This window comes from Epinephelus lanceolatus, chromosome 1 (assembly GCF_041903045.1).
Source record: "Epinephelus lanceolatus isolate andai-2023 chromosome 1, ASM4190304v1, whole genome shotgun sequence".
In the NCBI taxonomy this organism is placed as follows: Eukaryota; Metazoa; Chordata; class Actinopteri; order Perciformes; family Serranidae; genus Epinephelus; species Epinephelus lanceolatus.
Genome location: NC_135734.1, coordinates 33164974 through 33188981, shown reverse-complemented (window position 1 = coordinate 33188981; position 24008 = coordinate 33164974). Strand labels below are relative to the sequence as shown.

The following is a 24008-nucleotide window of genomic DNA, read 5'->3' as shown; positions in this document are numbered from 1 at the left end:
TTATTACTTTCCTTTTAGCTGAGAGTGCATCAACTATTTTGAATAGCACTGAAAAGGTACTCCTGCTCTTACATCTTGTTTTCCACACTACCTTTGCCTCACATGCACGCTCACACATTTTAGTATTATTACTGCGCTGTGCATTGTGCTGGACCTTAGCCAAGGTCTCAATTCAATCTATATACATTTGTGACAGCCTTTTACAGTCACATGCTTCGTATTGTAATCTGTGCCAACCTGTGCTGTGTTGTTTTGGTAGACACAGAAGATAACTCTTTTCCCCATCCTATACTTCACTTAAAGGTGCACTCACTACAGCGCTATTAATCACAGACACTTTGAGAGAAACATGAGATGGAAGCAGGACTTGTATCCTGATATGTATTGATTTGAGTTTCCAGCCACTACTTTACCCTTGCATGCACAATCCTAGGCTTATTCATGATCAAGTGCACTTGCCTGATTGAGGGGCACTGAAAATCACAAGATGCTCTGACTATTTTAAAATTCAAAGCACCCTCGAAAAGCCTTCTCCTGCATTTTTTTGTAAGTTTAGCCTGTGCACTGTTTTTTCCCCCTACAGAACTGGACAAACTTGCCAGCACTAAGTCGTTTCTTGTCACCCAAATTACCTACAAAGCAACATTTTTTTAATACTTTGTTTTGTCAGCAGGGATATTTTTTTTCCGTCTGCATTGTGGTTTCTAATGACACAGCAGCAGAGACTGAACCTTTGTGTTGGTCCTCGGTCGTAAGCAGTTTTAGACGTCTCCAGCCTTGGCAAGTCCCAGTTGGCCACGCTGTGGAAAAATGGCTACTGAGAGTCTCAGCAGAACACCTGCCCCCAGCCTGACCTGTTGTTAGTGAATTCAATCCCAAGAGAATGACAGGCTAGTTACAAGCAATGCTCCACGGCTTTTTTATCTCCCTCTCTCCCACTCCATCCGGCATTCTCGACATGCAGCAAGGACACATACGCTCTGGTTTTTGTCCTCTTTTACACGGCACAGATAATAGACAAAATCATAACCGTACCTGCACTTTGTGTTTTGGAGGAGCAAATTTCTGCCACTGGCTGTCACATCTTTTCCACTTGCCTCTATCTGTTTACAAATTTGTGCAAGGTTCATTCACTTCTCCCCTCCGAGGACTACAGCCAAACTAAACAGATGATGCCAAACTGCTTCACTTCACTGAAGTCAGGTTTTCCGGTAGAGTTCACATTGTCAACATCGCCATCAACAAAATGCTCCTAGGCAAGTACATCTTTTTGAACTGCTTCCTCTGAGAACATCCAAAAAGACGCTACATAACCAACTCCCTCAGCTCATTTTATTTCTCCCATTTTCTTGCTGCAATTTGAACTTCTCACCCATCATCAGGCTATTCAGGGACCTGAAAAAACAGGCAATGTGTAATACTGTTTTTTTGTGGGGTGAATTTTTTTTCTGTGTCATCATGTGCTGTCTCATTATGCACCCCTTTGTCTCGTGTTTTGTATCCGAGAAACCACAAAACTAAGCTCGTCCGCAGCCCCGTCTTTGACAACCAGGAGGACAATCACTAGTCAAGGGCAAAACATTCCCAAAAATTTGTTGTAAATTATACTCGCAGCACTGTGTATTGTATTTGTCAGGAGTGGAAATGTCAGTGTTTTTGAGCAGGTTTGACGGGAGCAGGACAGGCTGGGGAGCCAGAGGAGGGATACGAGGTGCCATCATGCCTGTCAGACCCATCCTTCCCCCCCTGAGGGCTCTTCTGTAGAGCGGCAGATATTTCTTACTGCTCATGGTAAGAAAAAAAAAAATAGAAGAGCAGGGCACTCATCCTAAACCACCATGAATAACATATTCTGTATACTATGGGTAATTTGTGTCACAGTGTGTGTGTTTGTGTTTATGTTCTTGTTATTCATATGGAAATTTGTGACCTTGGTAAGTGTGTGAGTGGGTGTCAAGGCTGCCTCATGTCCAACCTGTCCGTGTTTGTGAATGTATGAATTTGTATGCATGTAGTGGCGTCAGTGTCAGGGACTAACTAGTTACATATTACACTACAATACATATGGATTAAAATTGCGAAATAAAAGTTATTGTAAACTGTTACAGTAACTGGGGAAAAAAATCTAATTCAATTACAGTTACTAATAAAATATTGGTGACTACAAAGGGGTTACATCAACCCAGTCTCACTCCCAACTTGTCAAATACCGACGCTTTGTCAGTGGCCCACCAGCATTAGACACTGATGCACAGAGGCACCCTTTAGTGGCAGTATGAGTGGCCCTGGTGGCGTTTCTTGAAGCTCTGGGCAACAACTGCAGTACAAGGAGCAAGAAAGATCGCTTTGTGCGGATCAGCCAACCATTATGTTTTTTTTTTTAAATCAAACAACATGCTTTTGTTGTGTAAACCTAAGGAAGTAAACCTAAGAATGATTTGTGGCTGAGTGCCGTCTGACTCTGCTGCGTTCCAGCTCCACGATGCCAATGTGAGCCACCTTTGCCTGTTGATTTTTGCCATATCTGGCCCAGATTTAGCTGTTATAGATGTTGGCTATTTGGAATGTCAAACAACATTCATCTGCGCACAATGTGATGACACACAGCTGGTTGAATATCAGCAAAGTTTCCCTGCTTCCCTTCACTGGTTCCTGTACAGCAGGGTCGGTCTTTGTTTCACTGTTATAATCATTAAAAAGTAAAAGCAGCATGTGTATACATTCAGTAGACTATATCTTCAGTAGCTAGCTAGCTAACCCTACACTTTTCAGGGTTTGATTTTGGTTTTGGAACAGGGAAGAAACGTATATCTTTTTCCAACCTCTCCAGGTAATGAGTATCATTAATACACGACGTGCCCCAGGCACAACATTTAGCTCCAAATCCACAAAACCAGCCTGAAAATGAAGGAAATCTGAAACAACTGCATTAGAGTCAATGGCACACAGCTGTGTTGTTGGACCCTGGTGTGACCCGCCTGATGCTATGTTCTGATTGACCAGTCTGCACCCAGGGGCGGGACTTAGCGAAGGGTGAATTAAAATAAAAAATACTTAATACCTTTTTAATAGGATAAATAGGATTCTGTAACCTGTTTCATTTGGAAAGTAACCTCCCAACACTGAGTGGCGTTACTTATATGTTTGTGTCAGTCTCTCATTTTTATTGTGATATTCATCTCTATAGTTTTGATAGATAAGGTCTTCTCTCTTTTGTGACCTCTGATATTTAATCTGGATAAATAACACATGAGTGACTGAAGGAGACACACCCTCCCTTTAATGTTTCCTTTCAGCCCTATCACTCACTTATCCTATTTGTCTCACCATGACAGCCTCAAATGGAAAATAATACTTTCCTAAACAGCCTGTTTACAGGTGAGGTTTCATATTACAGGTATAAAAAACCGCACAGTGTAAATGTGTCTTCACCTGGACCCTCCTGGGATTCAATCAAGCTCTGCAGGAAGCGCAGACAGCAAGAATCAAATTACACCTATAGGTAATTAAGTTAATATCTCATATGGAGGTATAGCCCGTGTCTTCCCAGAAATCCGAGGGACTGATGCCATGTGTGGAGACAACAAGGACTCCTGGTGACACACCTCGTGTTGGTCTCTTGTCTCGTACACACGCGCGCACACAATCACACGTGCACTCCAAGAGGGAGAGGGAGGGAGAGGAGAGAGTTTGCCCCACATCTTAGTTGCTATAACTACTCTGTGTTACGACAGGCGGGGATGATGAAGCCGTCTGCAGGCGACACACCACACGGATCCACCTCTGATGCTCCTCACAGAGTTTGTCCATAATCAACATTAAAGGAGAGGAGGAAGGTGTCCTGTGAGCTGTCGGGAGGAAACCGGAGGAAAACTGCAAACGGAGTCTAAAACAAAGACAGAAAAATATCTTTATCCGTTTTCTGGATCTTAAACTTCACAGGAAACAGTTTCACAGGTAAGTTTGTGTATAATTATGTCTTTTATGTATATAAAATAAGTCACTGTTATATTCTTATGTGGCAATCGTGAGCACATTGTTGTTGCAGTCGCTTATAGTGTATTTAATTCGCATTAACTTTTTAATAACAGAGAGAAAGCTTTATTTTAACCCTTCACAAACTTCATTTTTGTCACCCAAAAGTCGCTTTCATTTACCGAAAAGCTAATACAGAGGTTTCATTGCCTCCCGACTGTCCAGTTGACCTGCTTCCCCCCACATTAATGTCCCTAATTTACAATAAACAACATGTCTTGGTAAATGTTCTGATATCAGTGCAGGTTAATCTGATCAGGTCTGATCCTGGAGCAGACTCAGGGAGCAGAGTCTCTGGGTTATTTTCTCATTTAAATGATGCCCTTTACTTTAAGAATGAAGGAGGAATATTAAAAATAATTGGAAACTGCAGCAGTAACACACTGTGCCATCTGTATTTGCTTTGGGAGTCCCTCTCTGCTCCCAACCCTGTCTTTGCAAACCTTTCTCATTCCCATTCACATTCATGATGATTATTTTTCTTAATTGGGGATTTGCATGCATCTGCATTCAGGACGTTAATAACGGGCTGGTTAATGAGTGGTGGACTAAATCCTCACTTATGCTTATAAAACACACTGGACCAGGGCTGTCTGTCCATGGGTGTAGATTTTGGGTGTGTGCGAGGGGACGTGTCCCTCTTAATATTTAGAACATGTGCAGTGACAACATAAAAGTAGCAGAGGACTTTAAGTTTGACAAAAAGACATGAACACCATGAATTGATGCACAAAAAGCAGACATTGGGGCATTTAAATGAATAGGAATGCAAGAAATGATGAGTTTGATGCCACAATTTGCTGGTAGAGGACCCCAAACTCCTTGTTTCAATGTTTAAACAAACTTACACTCTTGTGTCAGTCAATCAGTGAGTCATTTTAAGGCACATCAGCCAAAACCCAGGCCACTGTTCGTATATGCTTTCCGTGCAGGACAATAGAGACACATGAGGGTGTTGATACCTTTAAAGAAAGCAGAGTGTGCTTAACATTTAAGAGGATGTTCTTTTAATCCAATTCAAGGAGAGTGTTTTGATTTCCGTCCTACAAAAATGTTCTAAAAGCGCCTGATTGGATTGTCTGGATAAGCCGACACCATTTACAGACCCACATATGGATTAAAAAAAACAAAACAGATGAGCCTGAGCAGCTCTAATAGCATAACACACATAACACATGTAATGTATTCTCCAGTGGTTTTGTCGGCGGGATGCAGAGTCTAGCCAGATTGCTTTTTTTTTTTTTTCCTTAACTTTTGCTTCCTCACTGCAGGAGCGCTGAGCAGCTGCTAACACCAGACCACTGCTGGCTTATTTTTTTTTCCCCAGCTCTGTCACTTATTGACACTGTGGGACACAGGCAGGATTGATGTTCTTGCCGTTAATAGTGTAGCAGGCAATACTTGGGGCTATCGATCCCACCCCCTTTCTCTATCCTCCATCCCTACAGTGCACTCTGTCTCCACCCGTGGAATATGATTAAGGGGCTATGGCATCATGGGAAAATAAATAGAGGGATAAATGAGATGAACACGTATTGATGGGTGTAATGTGATGCTTTTCTTCTGGTTTCAAATTGGAGAGGCACAAAAGACACAGCCAGGACTACAGATAATCATGTATAATGATTCATGTCCTTTTAATGCAGGAATACGAGAGTTGTTTCAACCTCATTAGATGACTTTTACTGTCATTGCTGCTGCTGTGAATAACAAGGGATGGTCTCCTTGAACAGAAATGGTTGTCCTCTTTGTGTCTCTCCATGCGTTTTTACCCACTGACCTTTTTCTGCTCCTGCTCAGCATCATAATCTCACCTGTCAGTATTTTGATTGCATTTGTTTGAAGGGTTTGTAAAGAGAGACAGAGAGAGAGCGTCATCTTTTCCACACTGACCCCTTTTTTCTCTCAATCTGTCAGATCCTCCAGGTGCGACTGTTTGTGTGTGTGTGTGATTGGGACCTGGTGTGTGTCAGGGTGCTATGGTGAGGCGATGTGCACAGGCTGGCACAAGGAGAGATGTCTACCATCGTCAGTGGAGGAAGACAGAGAGGTAAAGGAGTGCATTTTCATTCATGGCTGCGCGTCTCGCTCCTGTTCTCGGCTCTGTGGGGCCAAGTGTTCCCCCAGTGCCCGGACAGCTGCCACTGTGCCTGGGACACGGCCACGGTGCTGTGCTCAGACGCCGGGCTGCGGGAAATCCCAGAGGGGATCCCACCAGATACTGTCTCCCTCCATCTGGAACGCAACTACATCCGAAACATCCCCCAGAGTGCCTTCAGCGATCTGGTCCACCTGCGTGACCTGTACCTTTCCCACAACCGCATCGACTCACTCGCCTCGGGGGCCCTGCAGCACCTGGGTCCCGAGCTCCGCCTGCTCGACCTCTCACACAACCAGCTGAGGCAGGCCAGCAAGGAGGAGTTCGGCTCCACCCGTGCAAAGACACGCCTCTACCACAACCCCTGGCACTGTGACTGCGCCCTCCAGGAGCTGATGGAGACTCTGTACCTGGAGCCCGAGACAGTGAATGGGATTGTTTGTGAGAGCTCTGTGAGGGGGGTGGGTGAGGGCAGCAGGTGGGAGGACCCGGGGTCACAGGGCGAGCACGCAGGTCAACCGATGGTCAAACTGTTGGATTCTGGGGTGAATTTCTGCAGCCTGCAGAGGAAAACCACTGATGTAGCCATGCTGGTGACAATGTTTGTATGGTTCTTCATGGTCATCGTGTATGTCGTGTACTACGTGAGGCAGAACCAAGCTGAGGCCCGCAGGCATTTGGAGTACCTGAAGAGCCTGCCCAGCCCACGCAAGACCCCCACAGAGACAGACACTCTGAGCACTGGTTTCTAAACTCCTGCTCAGCTTCAACTTCAATGGAATAACATGAAAATGGAATTTTTATGGAGAGCGACTGATAAAATTCCACAACTTGCTATATGGAGTTACTGGAAGATGCTCATCCAGAGGAAATGAACCCTTTACAGCTGTCTTTTGTGACTGTAATATTTCTTTATATTTGTTACAATTGAGCCCACCTACCACATTGTTCTTTAGATTTCTTTACCTATTATACTTTTCTTAATTTAAAGGTACAGTGTGTGGGATTTAGGGGATATATTGCCAGAAATGGAATATAATAGGTATGATTTCTGTCGCATATAGTCACCTGAAAATAAGAATAATTGTGTTTTTGTTACCTTAGAATGAGCTGCTTATATCTGCATAGGAAGCGGCTCCTTTTCTATGGAGTCCACCATTTTGTTTCTACAGTAGCCAGGAATGGACAAACCAAATACTGGCTCTAGGTAGAGCCATTTGCGTTTGCATCTCATGTTTTTGCATTGGCCACCATAGTTAGCAGCCCCTCTGTGATAATAACGTCAAAACACTGATTTTTTAAATATGAAAATGCTTTACTCAGGGTTTCTACCGGTTTAAATCACAGGGTCCGTTTGTTTTAGAGAGGAAGAGACCTCTGCGGATAATTCAGCTCCCAGTCAAAACCTCCTAACTGTCTGGATCTTAAGTTATCAGAGAAAAAAAGGGGCGCTCACGTTGGCAGGTGCTGCATTATTGGCCCTTCTGTAACATGCCTAACAGCATAGGAGAAACACTTATTTTTTAAAGGTGAAACGCCTTTATTCAGTGTTTCTCCTGGTTTAAATCACTGTGTCTCTTTGTTTTGGAGAGGAAAAGGCCTCTGTGTATATAAACTCACAAGTCAGTCTTTAGACGCTTTGCTTAACTAACGACTGATGACTTTCTCCCTGATTTTGTGTTTAGATGGGCGGATACAATTTCAGAGTTTAAAAAAACTCCCTACGTTGCAGAACCAATAGTAAATCTGCAGGGCGGTCCTTCGGTGGCTCGCTGAACTCTTGTGCTCGTAGACATAGTCCCACTAGAAACACATGTAGCGGTAAAAAATGGCTCAGCCGCGCTCGCAGAAAACGCCGTCAAAGTTAGTGGATGTTTGTCGCGTTTGTGGCGACACATTCTCGCCAACTAAAAGAAACAAACATAATCTTTTACAAGGCCATGACTCATCCGTCCGGCCAGACTATAGAGGGAATCGCCTTGCTGTTTACAAATACTTCCGGGTAGAAATCCAGCAGAGCTTTTAGCTACATATATATATATAAATCACATTTTTCACATCACTGTATCACCGTTTAGACTAATCCGATGTTTGTAAAGTCTATAAACACAATGACTGAACAAACATTACTATGTCTGTCTGTAATAGGTAATAACTCATTAAACGGTCCGTGAAAAAAATATCTTTTCCAGCGGATATCTTAGTTACAACATGATTGGCTAGCAAAGCAGTTTTGTGTTGCTATGTGTGGTATTTATTCAGTTTTGGGAAATCACGATGTCTAGAAAGCATCAGTGGCTGCAGCTGACAGGGACAGCTAACACTAGCAGCAAAGCTAACATCAGGACGTCATCTGTTAAAAGCCTCCCGTTGTCGGATACGACATGAAACTACTCGAGTTAGCTCAATCATGTTGTAACTAAGGCATCCGCTGGAAAAAATATTTTCTTCACTGATGAGCACACAGATGAGCACACGTTTGATAACACGTTAATCTCTCGGCATCCATTTTCAAGCTCTCTGTGTGTTTGTTTCCTTGCGGACGAGAAAAGGGGGAGCGCACGTTTCCGAGAAGGCGTGTCCTTTTCAAAAATGCAAGAGGTGTTGCTTTGTTGCCGGCCGTTTTCGCTGGTGTGTTAAACACACTTTAGAAAGGAGTGTCCCCAGACTATCAGAAGGCGGAGATCTCTGATTGTCTGGTGGCGAGACTACTGTGGATAATTCGGCTCCTGGTAAAAGCCTCTTAATTGGATCTTAAGTTATCAGAGAAAAAAGGCGAGCTCACATTAGTAGGTGTGGTGCTAGCAGCCCATCTGTGTCCCAAACAGTGGAGGAGAAACCCTGATTTTTAAATCACTGTGTCTGTTTGTTTTGGAGAGGAGGAGACCTATGTGGATAATTCAGCTCCTGAAAACCTCCTGAACAATGAACACTGAAGGAATTCTAACCGAGAGAAGTTTTAGCTGGTTGCAGTCGGCAGTCATCACCACTAGATGCCACTAAATCCCCGTAAATCTTAAACACTGTCCCTTTAATGAAGAATATTTGTGTACTCATTGTGCACTGAAAGAAAAGAGTGAAAATGAAAAGTTCAGCAGTAGAAGATGAAAGGATGACGTAAGTCTTTGGAGGAAAAAAAGGAAGTTCTTTGAACTTTTATAACCTTCCATCTCCCTCTGCACTCCTTCTTTCCTTCTCTATTCTTCTCCCTCCATGCCCCATACTGTGGTCTTTTATCTTTCATTAAGCGCTAATTAGGAGTCTTTGACCAACTGACCGTTAATGAAAACTTGAAAGCCAGTAATCAGCTGGAGTGTGTGTACCAGGTCAAAGAGGGAGAGCGTGCAAATTCAAATGTGTGTCCTCATCTAATTGCTTGTTTCGTTTGTGCGTGTGCGAGTGTGTGTGGAGTGTTTTCGCGCATTGTTACGGGCCATTTTTACTTTGATAACATTGATTTTGCACGGATGCTATTTAGGCCTGTCCCAATCCACGGTCACTAAGCCAGTGGTTTCGGTGCCAGTGGAGAACTGCTGATCTAAATTTAGTCCTCTCAGGAAGCCATTAGAGCTGCAGGTGAACTGTTTTGTCTCCAAGCTGCAGCAATCAGCTCTAAAATATCTGGACAGCTTGTCACTGATTGGTACAGAGAATTTTTCAGCTAGATTTAGAAATGGATCGTTGTCATAAATTAGATTAGTATAGCCATTTATCCCGAGAGAAGCTGTTAGTTTAGCTGTAATTAATCTCTCGAGTCCTCCTTTCAGTCCTCTCTGCACTGATTGCTGTGTACAAATTGTCCCGTCTCCCATTTTCCACATCGGCTTTATCATAATTGATTCCTTTTCAAGCCACTGTAAAAAATAAGCAAAAACATTTTGTTAATAAATGGAATATTTTCCTCAGTTAGTACATTTAACGCCTGTAATGTCAAGATTAATGCCATTCCTGATGCATATACTCTATGTGCACTGACTATGAAACAAAGCCTGACTGAGCAACAGCCACTTATTTTGATTTCACTTGAGTGGAGCATTATTCTCTGAGAAGAGGGTGTATTGTGTGATTAATGTATGAGCATTTGTCATTTTTCAATGTTTACAGATAGAAACTGTAAAAGGTCTCTCTCAGCTTGATAGTCAGCAACATTTAATGTGTGTTCGGGAAAGTGGTTCCCAATCTGAGGATCAGGACCCCAACAAGAGCTCACAAATTCAGTGTGAAGGGTCACGAGATTATTGACAGGATATTAAAACAGGAAGAACATATTTTTACAACACAAAATTAACTTCACTTTTTCTTGTAATACACTGAAGTCCAAAGAGTTTCTAACCTTTTACAAATATTTAAACAAAACAGGAAAATAATCACTCTTTGGTCAAGCAGATATAGTAAGACAAAGTCCCTCTCCTTCCACAAAAAATGGCTTCAAAGCCTGGTGCATTTCCCAGAAGCCTGGAACTTATTTTGGAAAAAGATATGTCAGGCAATTGAAAGAGACAAATTATTTTTTGGTCCTGTTTAAAGTGTACCATGAATTACACATATGATGTTTGTCAAATTAAAAGGTAATTTTGCAAGCCAAGAAAGTCGCACTTTAGGTTTGTTGTAGTTAATCTCTTATCTGGCACACTACATGGCACCAACACCCACAAGTCCGTTACCTTGGCACAAATGTAACATCATCTTACCTGGTGTGTTTTATCCAGTGACTTCTGGTCTTTTTATCAGTTGGGAAGTAAAAGAACAAGCAAGACCTATCACTTACGTGAATACACCCTGCTGGGTACGACACACACAGGTATCACAGCTTCAGTGAGATAAAATTATGATGTTATTTATGTGACTTCTGGGTGGTCATTCTCATTATATATTTTCACAGCCTTCAACAGAGGAACTGCAACTTTCTTGACTAGCAAAATAATCTTTTAATCAATTAACCTCATTAATTAACCTCAAAGCTGTAAAGCTGTGTTCGGCGTGATGACGTTCTGTAGTCACCTACTTGTTAGCAACCGCCTTTTTTAAGACACGTAAAAGCTTCAAACTGAGCGGGGTATTTACTGACATATTTTATGTCGTAGAACAAAACATGTAAATATCTTAAGCTTGTGTTAACCACAGACCTTATTTCAGGCATCTAACCCTAAAACCCATGCAAAAAAATCCATTAACTTCAAGATGAGAAATTTGGGAGGGCTAAAATGCTAACTCATTTTAATGTTTTAGGACTCATTCCTGCACCACTTTATTGGCTATCTAAGAGATTAATGCTGCATTCTACTGGTAGCCGGAACTAGGATTGATACGGTTTCCAGTCCGGAAAGGTACAAAAGAACACCCGTTCTACCCGGAGGTCTCGTCATCAAACTCGGGCAAGGTCCAGGTAGACCGAGTCGGTAGAATTGACGTCACGACGAAGATGGCTGCACACATTGTGAATGGTAAACAAAGTTATTTGTCCTCAATTTGTCCTCATATATGCTGTTTAATTAAACGTTTGTGTTGTAAAAATCATACAAGTACTTTGCAATGGCATTTCTATTTCCACTGTTGATTTGTGTTGGAAAAAAAGTCTGTGCAAGCCCGTTGTAGCCTAAAGTCGTTTGAACCAGCAAAATCTCCGTTGCTCAGCAACCATGCAAACAAAAACAAACTTATGGCAGGCCGCCGTGTTTTCCGAACTGTTGCAATGAAACGCATTCAGATCAGACGTGTCATACGTTCATATAAATTCGACAAGGAACGACCGGCCTGGATTGCCAAACAAATGCGGCATAAGGCTATAGGAGTGTCACACGCCATCGTAACTTTTGTTTAAAGGGGTCACAAGCCAAATAGATTGGGAACCACTGGTTTACCAGCATGTTTTTAGCCATGCTAGCAGCGCGGCCCTATAGGGGGGAACTGTTGGTCATGTATTGGATGGATTAAATTTGGTACAGATGTTAATGTTCCCCTCTAGATGAACTCTAATAACTTCAGCGATGTCTTTTTTTTGTTTTTCTCTGTATTTAGTGCTAACAACCAACTTTAGCATGCTAACAAGCTAGGTTGGTTAACATGGTAAACACTAAACCTGCTAAACATCCGCATGTTAGCATTGTTATCATGAGCATGTTAGTATGCTGACATTAGCATTTAGCTCAGTGCACCATGGTGCCGAAGTGCAGCGTCACAGGGACGCTAGCATGGCTGTAGACTCTCAGCCGTGTGTCTTTAATCCGCGACAGGTTTGTTTTGCAAACTTATAAATGTTCATACATGTAATAAAACATTAGTGCCCCATTTTATCAAAAATTGAGTTGGGAAAGTGGTGAGCTGAGGCAAAACCTAGAATAAGACATCTTTCTGTGTAGTGTACTGTGCTAAATGTGTGTGTGTGCTTTGTAATTTACAGAGAAAGACTGGTTGAAGTTAACGTTGTTCAGGATGAAGAAATACTGTGAATTAGAGCTAGAGTCAGTTCAACTGTGAGTACAAAAATGTCGATGTTGTTATGATAACTGGTCCATGTTAAAACCTGGTTTTGGTTGGTAGACCACAGGCTAAAAGAGTGGAAAAAAGAAGTTGGATATTTGTTCTGTCTCTGTGGATAAACTTGTGATGCACTGTTGGTGTAACTTTACATACTTTCCTGAATGTTTATCTGTCTGTCACAACATCTAATGTTAATGTGTCAGTTTCTCCAAATGCATCTCAGACCCTTTAATACAATCTCTAAACTACTTTGGCTTTTAAACTACATCGATGCTGATCAAGAAACAAGCATGCCCTCTGTGTGTAGATTTTTCTGCAGGTATTCTTTTTATTGGTGACGTGTTTCTGTCCCAGTGATGTTTTCTCTCCTGTTTGTATGCCAATAATTATTCAAACAAGGATAAAGTCATAGATCGGAAACCATTGCATTAAATGAGCTATCAAAAGGTGATTTTAGGAAAAACAACAAATATATGAAAAAATAAATAAAAGAAACATTGCTCTACTTTGTTCATAGAAATGCTTCTACCTTTTATTGCTACTGTAAGTTGAAAAAAGGCAGGAAGATATAGAGAAGTGTAGAAGTACAGGAAGACATTATGAATTCACAGAACGAGCTAATCATGGTCGGCAGTGTTTCCTATTTCTACTCTACCATGCGTTAAAGCTAAAGGAAATGATTGAAGAACTATCTTACATATATAAAAGAAGTACATGATATAGACTTTCACCACCTCCACCTTCAACTTTTCCTTTTTTTTTGGCTCCACAAATCACCAACAAAATCAAAAATGGCCCCCGCATTTATTCATCTCTCCGAGGTGTTTCTCCCCCTGGAAATATAATCCGGACATCACCACAAAAACACAGTGGCAGCAGGGCACAGTGAAATGTTTAGATGTGACTTTTTTTTTTTTTTTCAAAATGAATTTCCTTAGGGATGAGTCCAAACCACTGACTGCCCCAGATCTTTCAACAGGGGGGAGAACAAAAACAGGACATAAATAAAAAGCAACTTCAGCCTGTTACTTGGTTTTGTCTTTTATTTCCAATTTACATTAATTAAAACGTAACAAAAACAAGTCATGATCATAATAATAATATAATAATGCTATTATTATTAATAATAATACTATTATTAATAATAAAAAATATACACAACCTCACACAAACGAGCCCTCTGCGCTGGCTGCGGAACTGGAGCAACAAAGTCAAACACTGGATCTCTTCAAGTGTGTGTGAGTGAGAGTGTGTGCGCCGAGGCAGAGGGCACGCCCTGTGTGAGGGGACTGATGGGAGGAAGTAGAGAGGGATGGGGGTCACAGCAAATGCGTAGGCGGGTGGGGGCAGCAGAGTGGGCTTTCATGACCGAGCTCCTAATGGTCATATTTATATGAAAATGAAGGGTTTTGTATACAAAGCTTCAGGGGGAGAAGGCCTCAGTTTGATTTGTCATGTTTTTTTAGTGTGAGGTAGCTTTAAAATATCAAAACTAAAAAAGGAAATTTAGTATTAACTCAAAATTGGACATGGCGTGATCGTGAAAAATCATCATGGGCACATTTGTGGGGGTTGAAGCAGGAGGGTGGGGCGAGGCAGGGACATTTATCACCCTGAAATCAAAAAATCCCAGGGCGAAATGCTCTCTCTGAGAAACTGTATATATATGTATACACACATATACATATATATACATATATACAGATCACTACATTTGAGTATCTGGTTGTTTTTAAAAAATACAGACTGTTTTACAACAATAGCACCATTGACTTTTATTATAATACACAGTAACTTTTTGATACACACTGTGGTGGTAGAAATAGGAACACCTGCACTTTCTATGAAGCTAGATTTTTGGTTTCAAAGAGATATGTATGCTTTAGTGGAGATGGTACAGGAGTGGTGGGGGTGATTAGAAAAGAGGAGGAAGTAGGAGAGGAAGCTGGTGGATATGGTTATTTGTTTAAATATGTGTAAGTGGGCTTTTTTATCACTTAGCAACAAATTCAGTCCTATCACACCGGGGACCCAAACCTAAACAATAAATAAATAACACCAGCACATTTTTCTCTCTCTAGTTCCCTGGTATGTTCCCCTACTCTCCTCATACTTCCTCCATCTTGTTCATGGGGTGGGGGAGGTGATGTTGATGGGGGTTGCTGTTCACCCAGGGTGAAGTGGGGGCTTTTGGGGAGTCCATAGGGGGCAGGGTGCAATGCTGGATGGATCACAGATGACAGTTGCTGGTGCCATTCAGTGCAGATATCCTACGGAGTTCGACTTGGAAAAAGCACTTTTTTACTTAGAAAAAAAGTCCCATTTTAAAAAAAGTGTCTTGATTTTTTTCTTTTTCTCTCCTCCTCTTTCTGAAGTGTGCTCCTCTTTCGTTTCATTTCTTGCAAATTTCCACTTCTTCTCTGTCTTCTTTTCGATCCCTCGCTCTTTACAAGAAGCAGACCGCCCCGACTTCCACTCCGAACTCCTGGTCTGCTCCACCAATATCCATGGGGGCAATGTCTACAATGGGCAGACGAGAGGTCTTCTGCGATCTGTATTCAATCACTGTCTTGCCCCACTGTCCCGTGTGTTTCTGTGCAGAGGGAGGAAACACACTGGCTGTTAGATAACCTATGACTTTCTCCAAAATTGCACAGAATTAATTGGTTTTGTGAGCTGACTAAACACTGGAGAGAGAGAGGATGCTGTCCATCATGAAGGGAAAGTGAATTGAGTAATTTCAATATGATTATATCAAAGATACAGATGGTATTTGTGGAAATGCTCACAAAACGCCACATAATATTTTACACCGAGGGGAAAAACCTTCACTTCCGTGCTAAAGAGTTGCTGTGTGGCTTTCTGCATGTCAAATAGACTTAAAAATCCAGAGTTAAAGGCTACTTTAACTTTGGGGCTCTGTCTGGTTCAACAAAAATGATCTAATGCTTTATCCAAACAGTGTTAGATTGTTGAGCCTCAAAGGACCTGTAGTTTGTAAGGTTGCAAATCCCTGTGTGACAACGTTATAGCACATCATCAAAACATACGCTAAAGGCATTACATAACATTAGTGCTGCTATACCATCTCACAACATGCATGGGATTCACTAAAACAGGGTGGTCTATGACATCATAGTGCTAATGGCTGTAGGGTACTGATATTATGGTAGGTTTAATTAATTATATCTTAAGTAAGTGTTTCTTATGTGAGTTTAAAAAACCATGCTTTCCAAGCATTTACAGCCTGGGTGAGAGGACAGTTTTCCCCCTTGGTGATCCCACTCCCTAACAATAACTAGACACCTGCTGTATCTATGCTGATGTGCGCCTGATTCAGTACATACATAAAAAATTCACATGAGATATTGTGTGCACTGTACGTGTGTGTTGATTCTGTCCAGTCTTACCGTGCAGCCGTCCTCCATCACGCTGTAAGTGAAGCGGCTGTTGCCCTCGGCTCTGATCTCCACGTCGTTGGAGCCCTGCAGCAGCACGGCCTTCTTCAGGTTGCCCGCTGAGGCGTCCATGTAGGCCACGCTGTTCTTACAGTGGTAGGTGAGGTTCTGAGAAGCCTCGGTGGACAATAGTCTCAGGAAAGTCATCTGAATGGCAGCGGTGTTGGGTGCCAGGCTGTCGTCACCATAGTTGAACTGCAATGGGCCGCAGGTAAAGAGGAGGAAGTGAGAAGAATAGTTAATGTCTTTGTTGTTGGTATGTTTTTTTGCATATATAAATTGTTATGGATTCCTTGACAAGTAAGGCTTATCTTTTTGGTTTCAACATTTTGTCTTTAGAGAAACGTATCTATACCCACTTATCGTGTAGGGTCACAAAGCTGATCCCAACACACATTAGGTGGTAATAAATAATCAAAATTGAAATGGATAAATTTCCTTTTTTCTTTTTGTAAAAAAGACTTGAGCCATATTTCCAATAAAAAGCCTAATGTCAAGAGTTAAAGCCTTCACACACCAAGTCTGTTTTTCTGATTTTTTGTCAGAAATTGCTGCACATTTAAAAATAAATACAACCTCATGTTGCGTATTTGTTTACACAGTGTTTACACTTTGGCATTTCAGTTTTCAGAACAGGTTTGATTTTCTGTATTTTTTCACATCCGTCCTGTTCAGGACCAATTGGATCACAGAAACTGGTGGTCTTCTTTTGAATGTTAGCAGCGTATCAAAGTGGACCACTGACATTGTGAAACAGTCACCTGCAAATGATCGGGATAATTCTGCAGCTCAGTTATCAGCAGGTACAACTCTCATTGCTCTGGACACATTTTCTGGTTTAGATTTCCTTTGTTTTCTACTTTCAAGAAGTAAGAGGACCATAAGATCATCGTCACTGCTTTACAGCTCTATTTTGTCTCATATTGTGAATTTTAGCAACAAATGAAACAAAAACATGCACCAGACTTAATACATACAAAAAAATACGGACTTGGTGTGCAAGACTGTGACTACATTACAGTACTAATGGTAGAAGAGGGTGTATTTCAACTGTGCAGAAAGATAAATACTATGGTGCCACTTACGTGGAATCCTCCATTCATTGTCTCTCCGAACCAGATGTGTTTGCGGTCCTTGCTCTTGCTGGACCACCAGTTCTTGCGAGGGATGCTTGCAGGCTTAGGTTTGACGCAGGACTCTCCTGTCTCCATGTTGCAGAAAACCTTGATTGCATCGATGGTGCAGCCCTGATTAGGATCAATCCAGTACTCTCCTACAGGAGGAAAACAACAAAAACACATCAGTTTCGTATTAAACCTTCTCTTTGGCTGCATAAAAAGCTGACATCTTATCACATGACGCTATGGAATGCTGTGTAATCCTCATATCTCAAAAACAGACTCTGAATCAGCCACATCCAAACACCGCCAGACTACACAAACTATATTTAACCTAAATAATGACTTCACCAAATCTGAGCTGCTGATGTAAAATGTCACCTAACTCCAGCCAACTTTATCACCTCATCCCAATTTGACCAATTCCCCTCGGTGTCACTCACCGCTCTTCCAGTCAGGATGGCACAGCTTCAGGTCTCTGCAGGTGCGAGCCGGGTTCTTCTTGGATCCCTCGGGGCTGCGGATGTTCTCAATCTGGTTGTTGAGAGATTTGAGCGTGGCGTCGACCTCGGCGTCGTGCTGACGGAGGTTTCCGGAAGCCTGGTCGGCCCTCATGTACCTGAGAGGATCGGGGGACTTCTCAGTCTGACCCAGTCCAGCGAAGGCGGACATGTCAATGCCAGGGCCGGGGGGGCCAGGAGGACCGGGGGGTCCAGGGTTTCCGGGGGGACCCTGAGAGGAGAAGAAGATGGAGGGTTGTAGTCTCATTTCTCACAAACGGTGGATAATTCTGTCTTCACAGTCAGACTCGAAAAGTCCCCCTCATCTCCCACAGTGGGTGCAGGAAACGTTGCAATCTGTTCTGCAATCTGTTCTCTTGTCTAGGACTTCACTCTTGGTTTCAACAATGCACATGTCGCAAACAAGCTCAAGTGCTGCCAACTGGAGTCCCTCCTTCATCTTTTTAATTTAACCTTAAAGGAAGTTTTGCCTTCCCTCCTGTTTTTATGTATCCATTTAAATATCACCTTTTTAATTTCTGTATTTGCTTTAATCGGATCTATTTATAAAGGTGACTCAGTGATGTTCAGTATGTTAGCAGGTCCCATCACATGGGATGTATTTAAACACTACGTTCAATTCATATCCTGTAACAGCATGACTTAGACCTGCTTACTGATTTTGCTTAGTCTAAGGGTGTTTCAAATTCCTGAATGCATAATTGGTCATGTGCATGTAACATACGTGTAACATATTATACACAGTGTCGGGTTGTAACCAACGGTAATTCAAAAAATATTACTTGAGCTACATTTGCTGGCTAAGAGATATTTTTAGCCTGTTTTCAGTGGAAGATCAATGCAACAGCTCTAGAGGTTACTCACAGCGGGACCGGTCTCTCCACTGCGACCACGAGGTCCAGGGGGTCCGATGGGTCCTGGCAGACCATTTCCACCATCCTTTCCAGCAGGGCCAACAGGGCCGGGTGGTCCCTACACACACAGATGGAGCAAAACTCTTGATGTTAAGCATCACAGACACCGCGTGTGAGGAAACATTTCATTAGTTTGTTTAATTCAAAGTAATATTCAGAATATTACACCCAAATATTTTGCTGGCGTTAGTACTCACTCTTTGTCCAGCAGGTCCAGCAGGTCCAGTAGCACCCTGGTCTCCAGCTTGACCCTGAACAGATAATAAAGACATTCATACATTAACATTTCTGACTTATTATTATATACCTTTTTGTGGCACTTCCCAGAAGTATGTAACAAATTCTAATGATATAATTCATTAAATTCCTGCAACCTGGATCTGGGTAAGTGACAACAAAGGCAGATATCCTGATAAATACTATATTATTACTATCAAAGTGATGACGACAAGAAATTAATCCATTAAAGGTAAGACAAGGATCATCTTCAGTAGTTTGACCCGTATTACAAAAAGGTCTGAGCATAGATAGATTTACATTCAGCCTGGATGCTTACCGGAGGTCCGGGCAGACCCTGCAGACCAGTGAAGCCTCTGTGTCCCTTCTGTCCTCGCTCACCGGACTCTCCAGCCTCACCCTTGTCACCGCGGGGTCCTTGAGGTCCCTGAGAACAAGTGGAAAACAACCTAATTAGGAAAACTTACAGTAATGTATTTCTCTTGTTGCCTTCCAACAGCACGATTTTAGCAATTTTGTCTTAGGCAGAGTCCACATGTACACGGGTACTTTTAAAACGTAGCTGTCTCTCTGCATTTTGGACCTTTCATCCACACACAAACTGTTTTAAGTCACTGAAAGTTGACCTTTTGAAAGAAGATGTTCAGAGACTGTTTTCAGTGTTGATGTGTAGACAGGGGAAACTAAGTTTTTGGCTTCAGACGGCAGAGTGTGCGCTTTGGTTCTCCTTTGTGTGGTGCCGCGAATGAGGTGACATTTTGCCAGTGGTGGACATGGTCAAAGCAGTGCCTGCTCTAACCTCGCCAACAGGACTTCTTACATGTCTACACATAACTGCACAGTTACTCTTCCACTATATTGAGGAACAGAGACATCAGAATGCATCATGGAGGCCCCTGCTACACTTTACTCAGGTTTTTGATTTGCCAGCATCATCTTCTTCTTCTTTACGGGATTGGCCAAACTTGTTTTAGGGTTAGAGTAATATCATCGCATGTATGTTTGCTGTTGAGAGTGCTTAAATTGTGTTTTTGCATCTTCATTGGACAGACATTTTCTCAAACAGTCCTTGTGTGGATACTTTTTTTTAATAAAAGAGGAAAAACCCTGTTGTCAAAAACACTCGTGTACTGTGGACTAGGCCTTAGATTGGCAGGCTGACTTTCGAAGCTTAATTTCACTTTTACAATGCATACATCAATCCTATTTTCATTTTTGTTTTATACATAATTTAAAACTGTGTGTGTTCCTGTTAAGAAAGATACATACAGGCATTCCTCTGGCTCCAGCAGGTCCTGGAGGTCCAGAGGGTCCTTGTGCACCCTGTGAGAGAGAGAAACAAATTGAAGGTTTTGATGTTACAGTACAAACACAAATTACTGACAGACCCTTGTTTGCTGTTAAAATGAACTATATATGTCTGTGGATTGCTCCCATAATTTCCCTTTTTAAATTGGCTATTAATATTTTCTCAGCTAAGTCAGTGTTTAGATGGTGTCGTCATCTACCTCTATGACTCAGTCAGTTCCGCTGTAACTTAAGAACAGAGTGCAACTTTCTAAAAGCAGTCGGTTAACCCTTAAGGTCAATCATGTCCTCTAGAATAAGAAACATTTACACGAGACAATAAGGTGCATAATCAAGTAACAACAAAATGGTGAAACAGTGGTACGCCTCTGCAGACATACCCTGAATAAATGCCATGTAAATGAGAAAAGTAAATACAGGGGCTATTTTTTCACTTTAACCTCAGGCCAGTCAGTCAAGGATGAAACACTTGAGACATCCTCCTCTGTATGTCGGCTATCCCCAGCAGGTGAAAAACTACTTCTTATAAATGATGCCTGCTCTTTAATAAACAGGAAGAAACAAACTTCATGCTCAGAAAGAGACATCGCTGTATTTTTATAGACTGTGTCACAAGTGTTGAAGTTCCTACTCACAGCCTCTCCTCTGTCGCCCTGTTTGCCGGTGGGACCGACTGGGCCGCCAGCACCAGGAGCGCCTGGAGCACCAGGAGCACCAGCAGGACCGGTGTTACCACGATCACCCTGAAGCACAGAGAGCAGGACAGCAGAAAGGTTTAGAGATTTAGAAATGTTGAGATAACAATAATAATATTGTGGAGAATATTAATTTCATCCCTGTGTACACGGTTACTGTGTATCAATTCAGATGTATAATGATCATGAAATTAAGATTTTGCTCAGATAGTTGAATAAAATGGTTATTAATACCAAGTCACGTATTTCACAGGCAGTTTCAGATATTCAATCCCACCAGTGCTGATTGGCTTCACACTTAAATAATACTAATATTCAACCCATGTGGGGAAATTAGGCGTAACACGCTGAATGGAAACTCTCCATGCAGCAGGTTTACGTGATTTGAATCAGATGGTATTGTCAGCCAGTCCAATTACAAACCTATTTCTGTCACTAATGCAATTCAAATTTCTTCACATTTGCAACACATAAGAGCATAATCCCTATCCTGAGCAAAAGCTTATTTGAAAACTGATGCCACAGAACGGGAGCAGTATCCTACAGCACAGAGGTTCTGATCTACTGTGTCTTATGTGAGCTGATTGTGTTTTTCTCACCTTGATTCCAGTTGCACCATCTCTACCAGGAGGGCCATCAGATCCAGGGTTGCCCTGTCACATGACAATTTCAAGTGTTAATAGCTTCCACCTCCACCAAGCCAGATGTCCTATTGAATACTGATCAGCTGCATAATGAACCCTGCTCCAGCGAAACACATTCATAATACAGTGTAAACACAATGCAAATGTATACATGATGCAAATAGCTCTGAATTTTAATCGACTTGGCCTCCAGGCCAAAATTCTACCGTTTCAGTCGTGGTATACAAAGAGACTGAATACAATGTGGCAAATGTGAACCACACAGGGTGTGTGTTGCCCACTCTCTGACCTCTCTGCCAGGCTCTCCTGCAGGTCCAGTGAGTCCAGGTGGTCCAACAGGTCCAGGGGGTCCACGGTCTCCGCTGCCACCAGGAGCTCCCTGCTTTCCGGGCTCACCCTGGAAGGAGAGAAGAGGACTCATTTAGACACATAGACTAAATTTGTTAAATTTTAAGACATCATGTAATTCACCCACTGACACTTTTGTAATTACATATTTAGTCTAACATCCGAGTGAATCCCTGGTTTTGGAAACGTCTCAGTGACTAGCTGAGGTCAGATCACCTCACCCACTGGTTGATATATACATTTTTCTAACATATATTATTTTAAACATTTTGAGTGGTTGCTTTCTGTAAAATCAGCAGTGACCCCTGGGTAAAGACCTGCTACACTTATAACCGCAGGTTAACAGAACAGCTTGAAAATCTGATGGTCTTAATCCATTTCAGAGTTTTTTCCACAATGACAACAATAAAATTCATGTCAAAAAGCCTTGTTGTTGCACAGCCTGTATACATCTTAAAAGCTTAGGTTTTGCTGCAAAATTGAAATCCGAAAACAACACATCAGATATATTCAGTTAGGCCGATCAGATTCTGGGAATCAAAACGGGTTCCTGTTAAAAACCGCTTCCAGATAGTCGGATCCATCGGAATTATATGGGTCCGAGCTCATCAGTTCCCTTTATTGATTCTGCCGTAATTTTTCTGAAATCGCACATTGCAAAACAATGACGTCAAACTGATGTCTATGCTGGAAACTTGCAACAAGGAGTCATGGCGGGAAGACAGAAACGGTCCAAAGCGTGGCTTCATTTTGCAAAAAAAGATGGCAACAATGCTGCTTGTAATGTTCCAGGTAAGGATGGAAACAACAGTAATATCCCAAAACATCTTTCTATACATCATGGGCTTTAATTCCAGGAACTCTACGCAAGAGTGCCACTGCTTCCAAAACCTACATGAAAACAAATGCTGTACAAATTTTCTCTCATTTAATTAATTTTAGATGATGACTGTTGCTACAGCCAGCTCGACTCGGCCATTAGCTTGACCTTCCATGCTTGCTGCACAGGGAGGGAGATGAAGCAAGGAAACTTTGACGTAGAAAACTTTTGTAGGCCTACTTTTTTTCCACAAAGTAAACTGATCAAGAATCAAACCGATAAGCAGAACTGATAATGGCACTGGTATCAATAAAGTCTTATCAGTTCCAATCCCTAGTACCAGATCCATCAGCAAACATTTAGATGGGGACACCACTGCTGCCTCCCTAGACTCCCTGTTAACAGCAATTAAAACTAGGTAGAAATGCAGCATGTTTTTGAAACTGCTTGGCCTTTTAGTCTTCCCAGATTTATTTAGAAACATATTGATCAGTAGTTTTGGATACGTATCCAGATCATCGATGAAAAGAGCGGCGACGAATGGCTGACTCCAAACAGCAAAGTTACTTAAATGCATAAACATTTTGGTCCCAGTCGGATGTTCGCCAGGTAAATAAAACATAGACACCACACAGCCCCAAAGGCTGTTCTATTATGATATAATATACAGTATGATTTTGCCAACTGCTTGGCTTATCAATCAATCAAAGCTCTGGTGGTGTTTACTTCCAGTCAGGTGTTGGAAAGTTCATGTTGACGCCTTAATGAAGGAGAAAACCATCAATTATCTTTTACACAGCTCATCTGAAATGCAAATTCAGCCATGACCGAGCCTGATGACAGTCAGTGACCTGAAAATTGATTGCCAGACTGCTTTATTGAACATAGCACGAAATATTTCCTCAATCAAGAAACAGTGGTTTGAGGACAGGCTAAAACTCGCAGCACCTGCTTCCTTCAGAGGGAGGAAACAAAACCTTAAGTGTATCTGTAGTTAAACCTTCTGCTATTAAAAGCATCTTCTCTGTTTGAAACATTCCTGAGTAATTTTTGGTGTCATCGCTTCTTTCTTGGCATCCCTTTTATGCGTACTGATGAATAATTAACGGTAAGGACATGCCCACTGAGATGCTGTAAGTCGGGGACGTGGCTCATGTCACATATCAAATAGTGTGAGATGTGAGCAAGGGAGCCTTCTTGTCACATGTCACACTGTACATCAAATAGAGTCAGTTCACCAGGAGAAAAGTCCTGGCTGCTCTCATGCGTGACGTGATGTAACTGTGATCCAATTAGGCCACAGCAGACTGACAGTCCAGGGCCCGTCTGTGT

General features: G+C 42.0%; 2 protein-coding genes across 3 annotated transcripts in view; one reads left to right on the top strand and one right to left on the bottom strand.

Annotated features, from left to right (window-relative positions):
• The first annotated feature begins 121 nt into the window (after positions 1-121).
• Positions 122-13133, top strand: LOC117256592 (leucine-rich repeat-containing protein 3-like). Its single transcript, XM_033626095.2, has 3 exons — positions 122-1791; positions 3735-3957; positions 5953-13133. Exon 3 carries the CDS (start codon positions 6052-6054, stop codon positions 6883-6885), a length of 834 nt encoding a protein of 277 aa, XP_033481986.2. The 5' UTR covers positions 122-1791; positions 3735-3957; positions 5953-6051; the 3' UTR covers positions 6886-13133.
• Positions 12033-24008, bottom strand: part of col2a1b (collagen, type II, alpha 1b) — a 72159-nt gene continuing 60183 nt past the window's right edge. For both annotated transcript variants that reach the window (XM_033626350.2, XM_033626351.2), the window contains 11 exons: positions 21798-21905; positions 21464-21517; positions 20805-20912; positions 20131-20184; positions 19181-19288; positions 18822-18875; positions 18575-18682; positions 17633-17921; positions 17157-17344; positions 16024-16266; positions 12033-15206 (listed from right to left, as the gene is read on the bottom strand). In XM_033626350.2, the coding sequence (XP_033482241.2) occupies positions 15060-15206; positions 16024-16266; positions 17157-17344; positions 17633-17921; positions 18575-18682; positions 18822-18875; positions 19181-19288; positions 20131-20184; positions 20805-20912; positions 21464-21517; positions 21798-21905 (1461 nt within the window). In that variant the 3' untranslated portion in view covers positions 12033-15059. The remainder of the gene's footprint in view (positions 15207-16023; positions 16267-17156; positions 17345-17632; positions 17922-18574; positions 18683-18821; positions 18876-19180; positions 19289-20130; positions 20185-20804; positions 20913-21463; positions 21518-21797; positions 21906-24008) is intronic.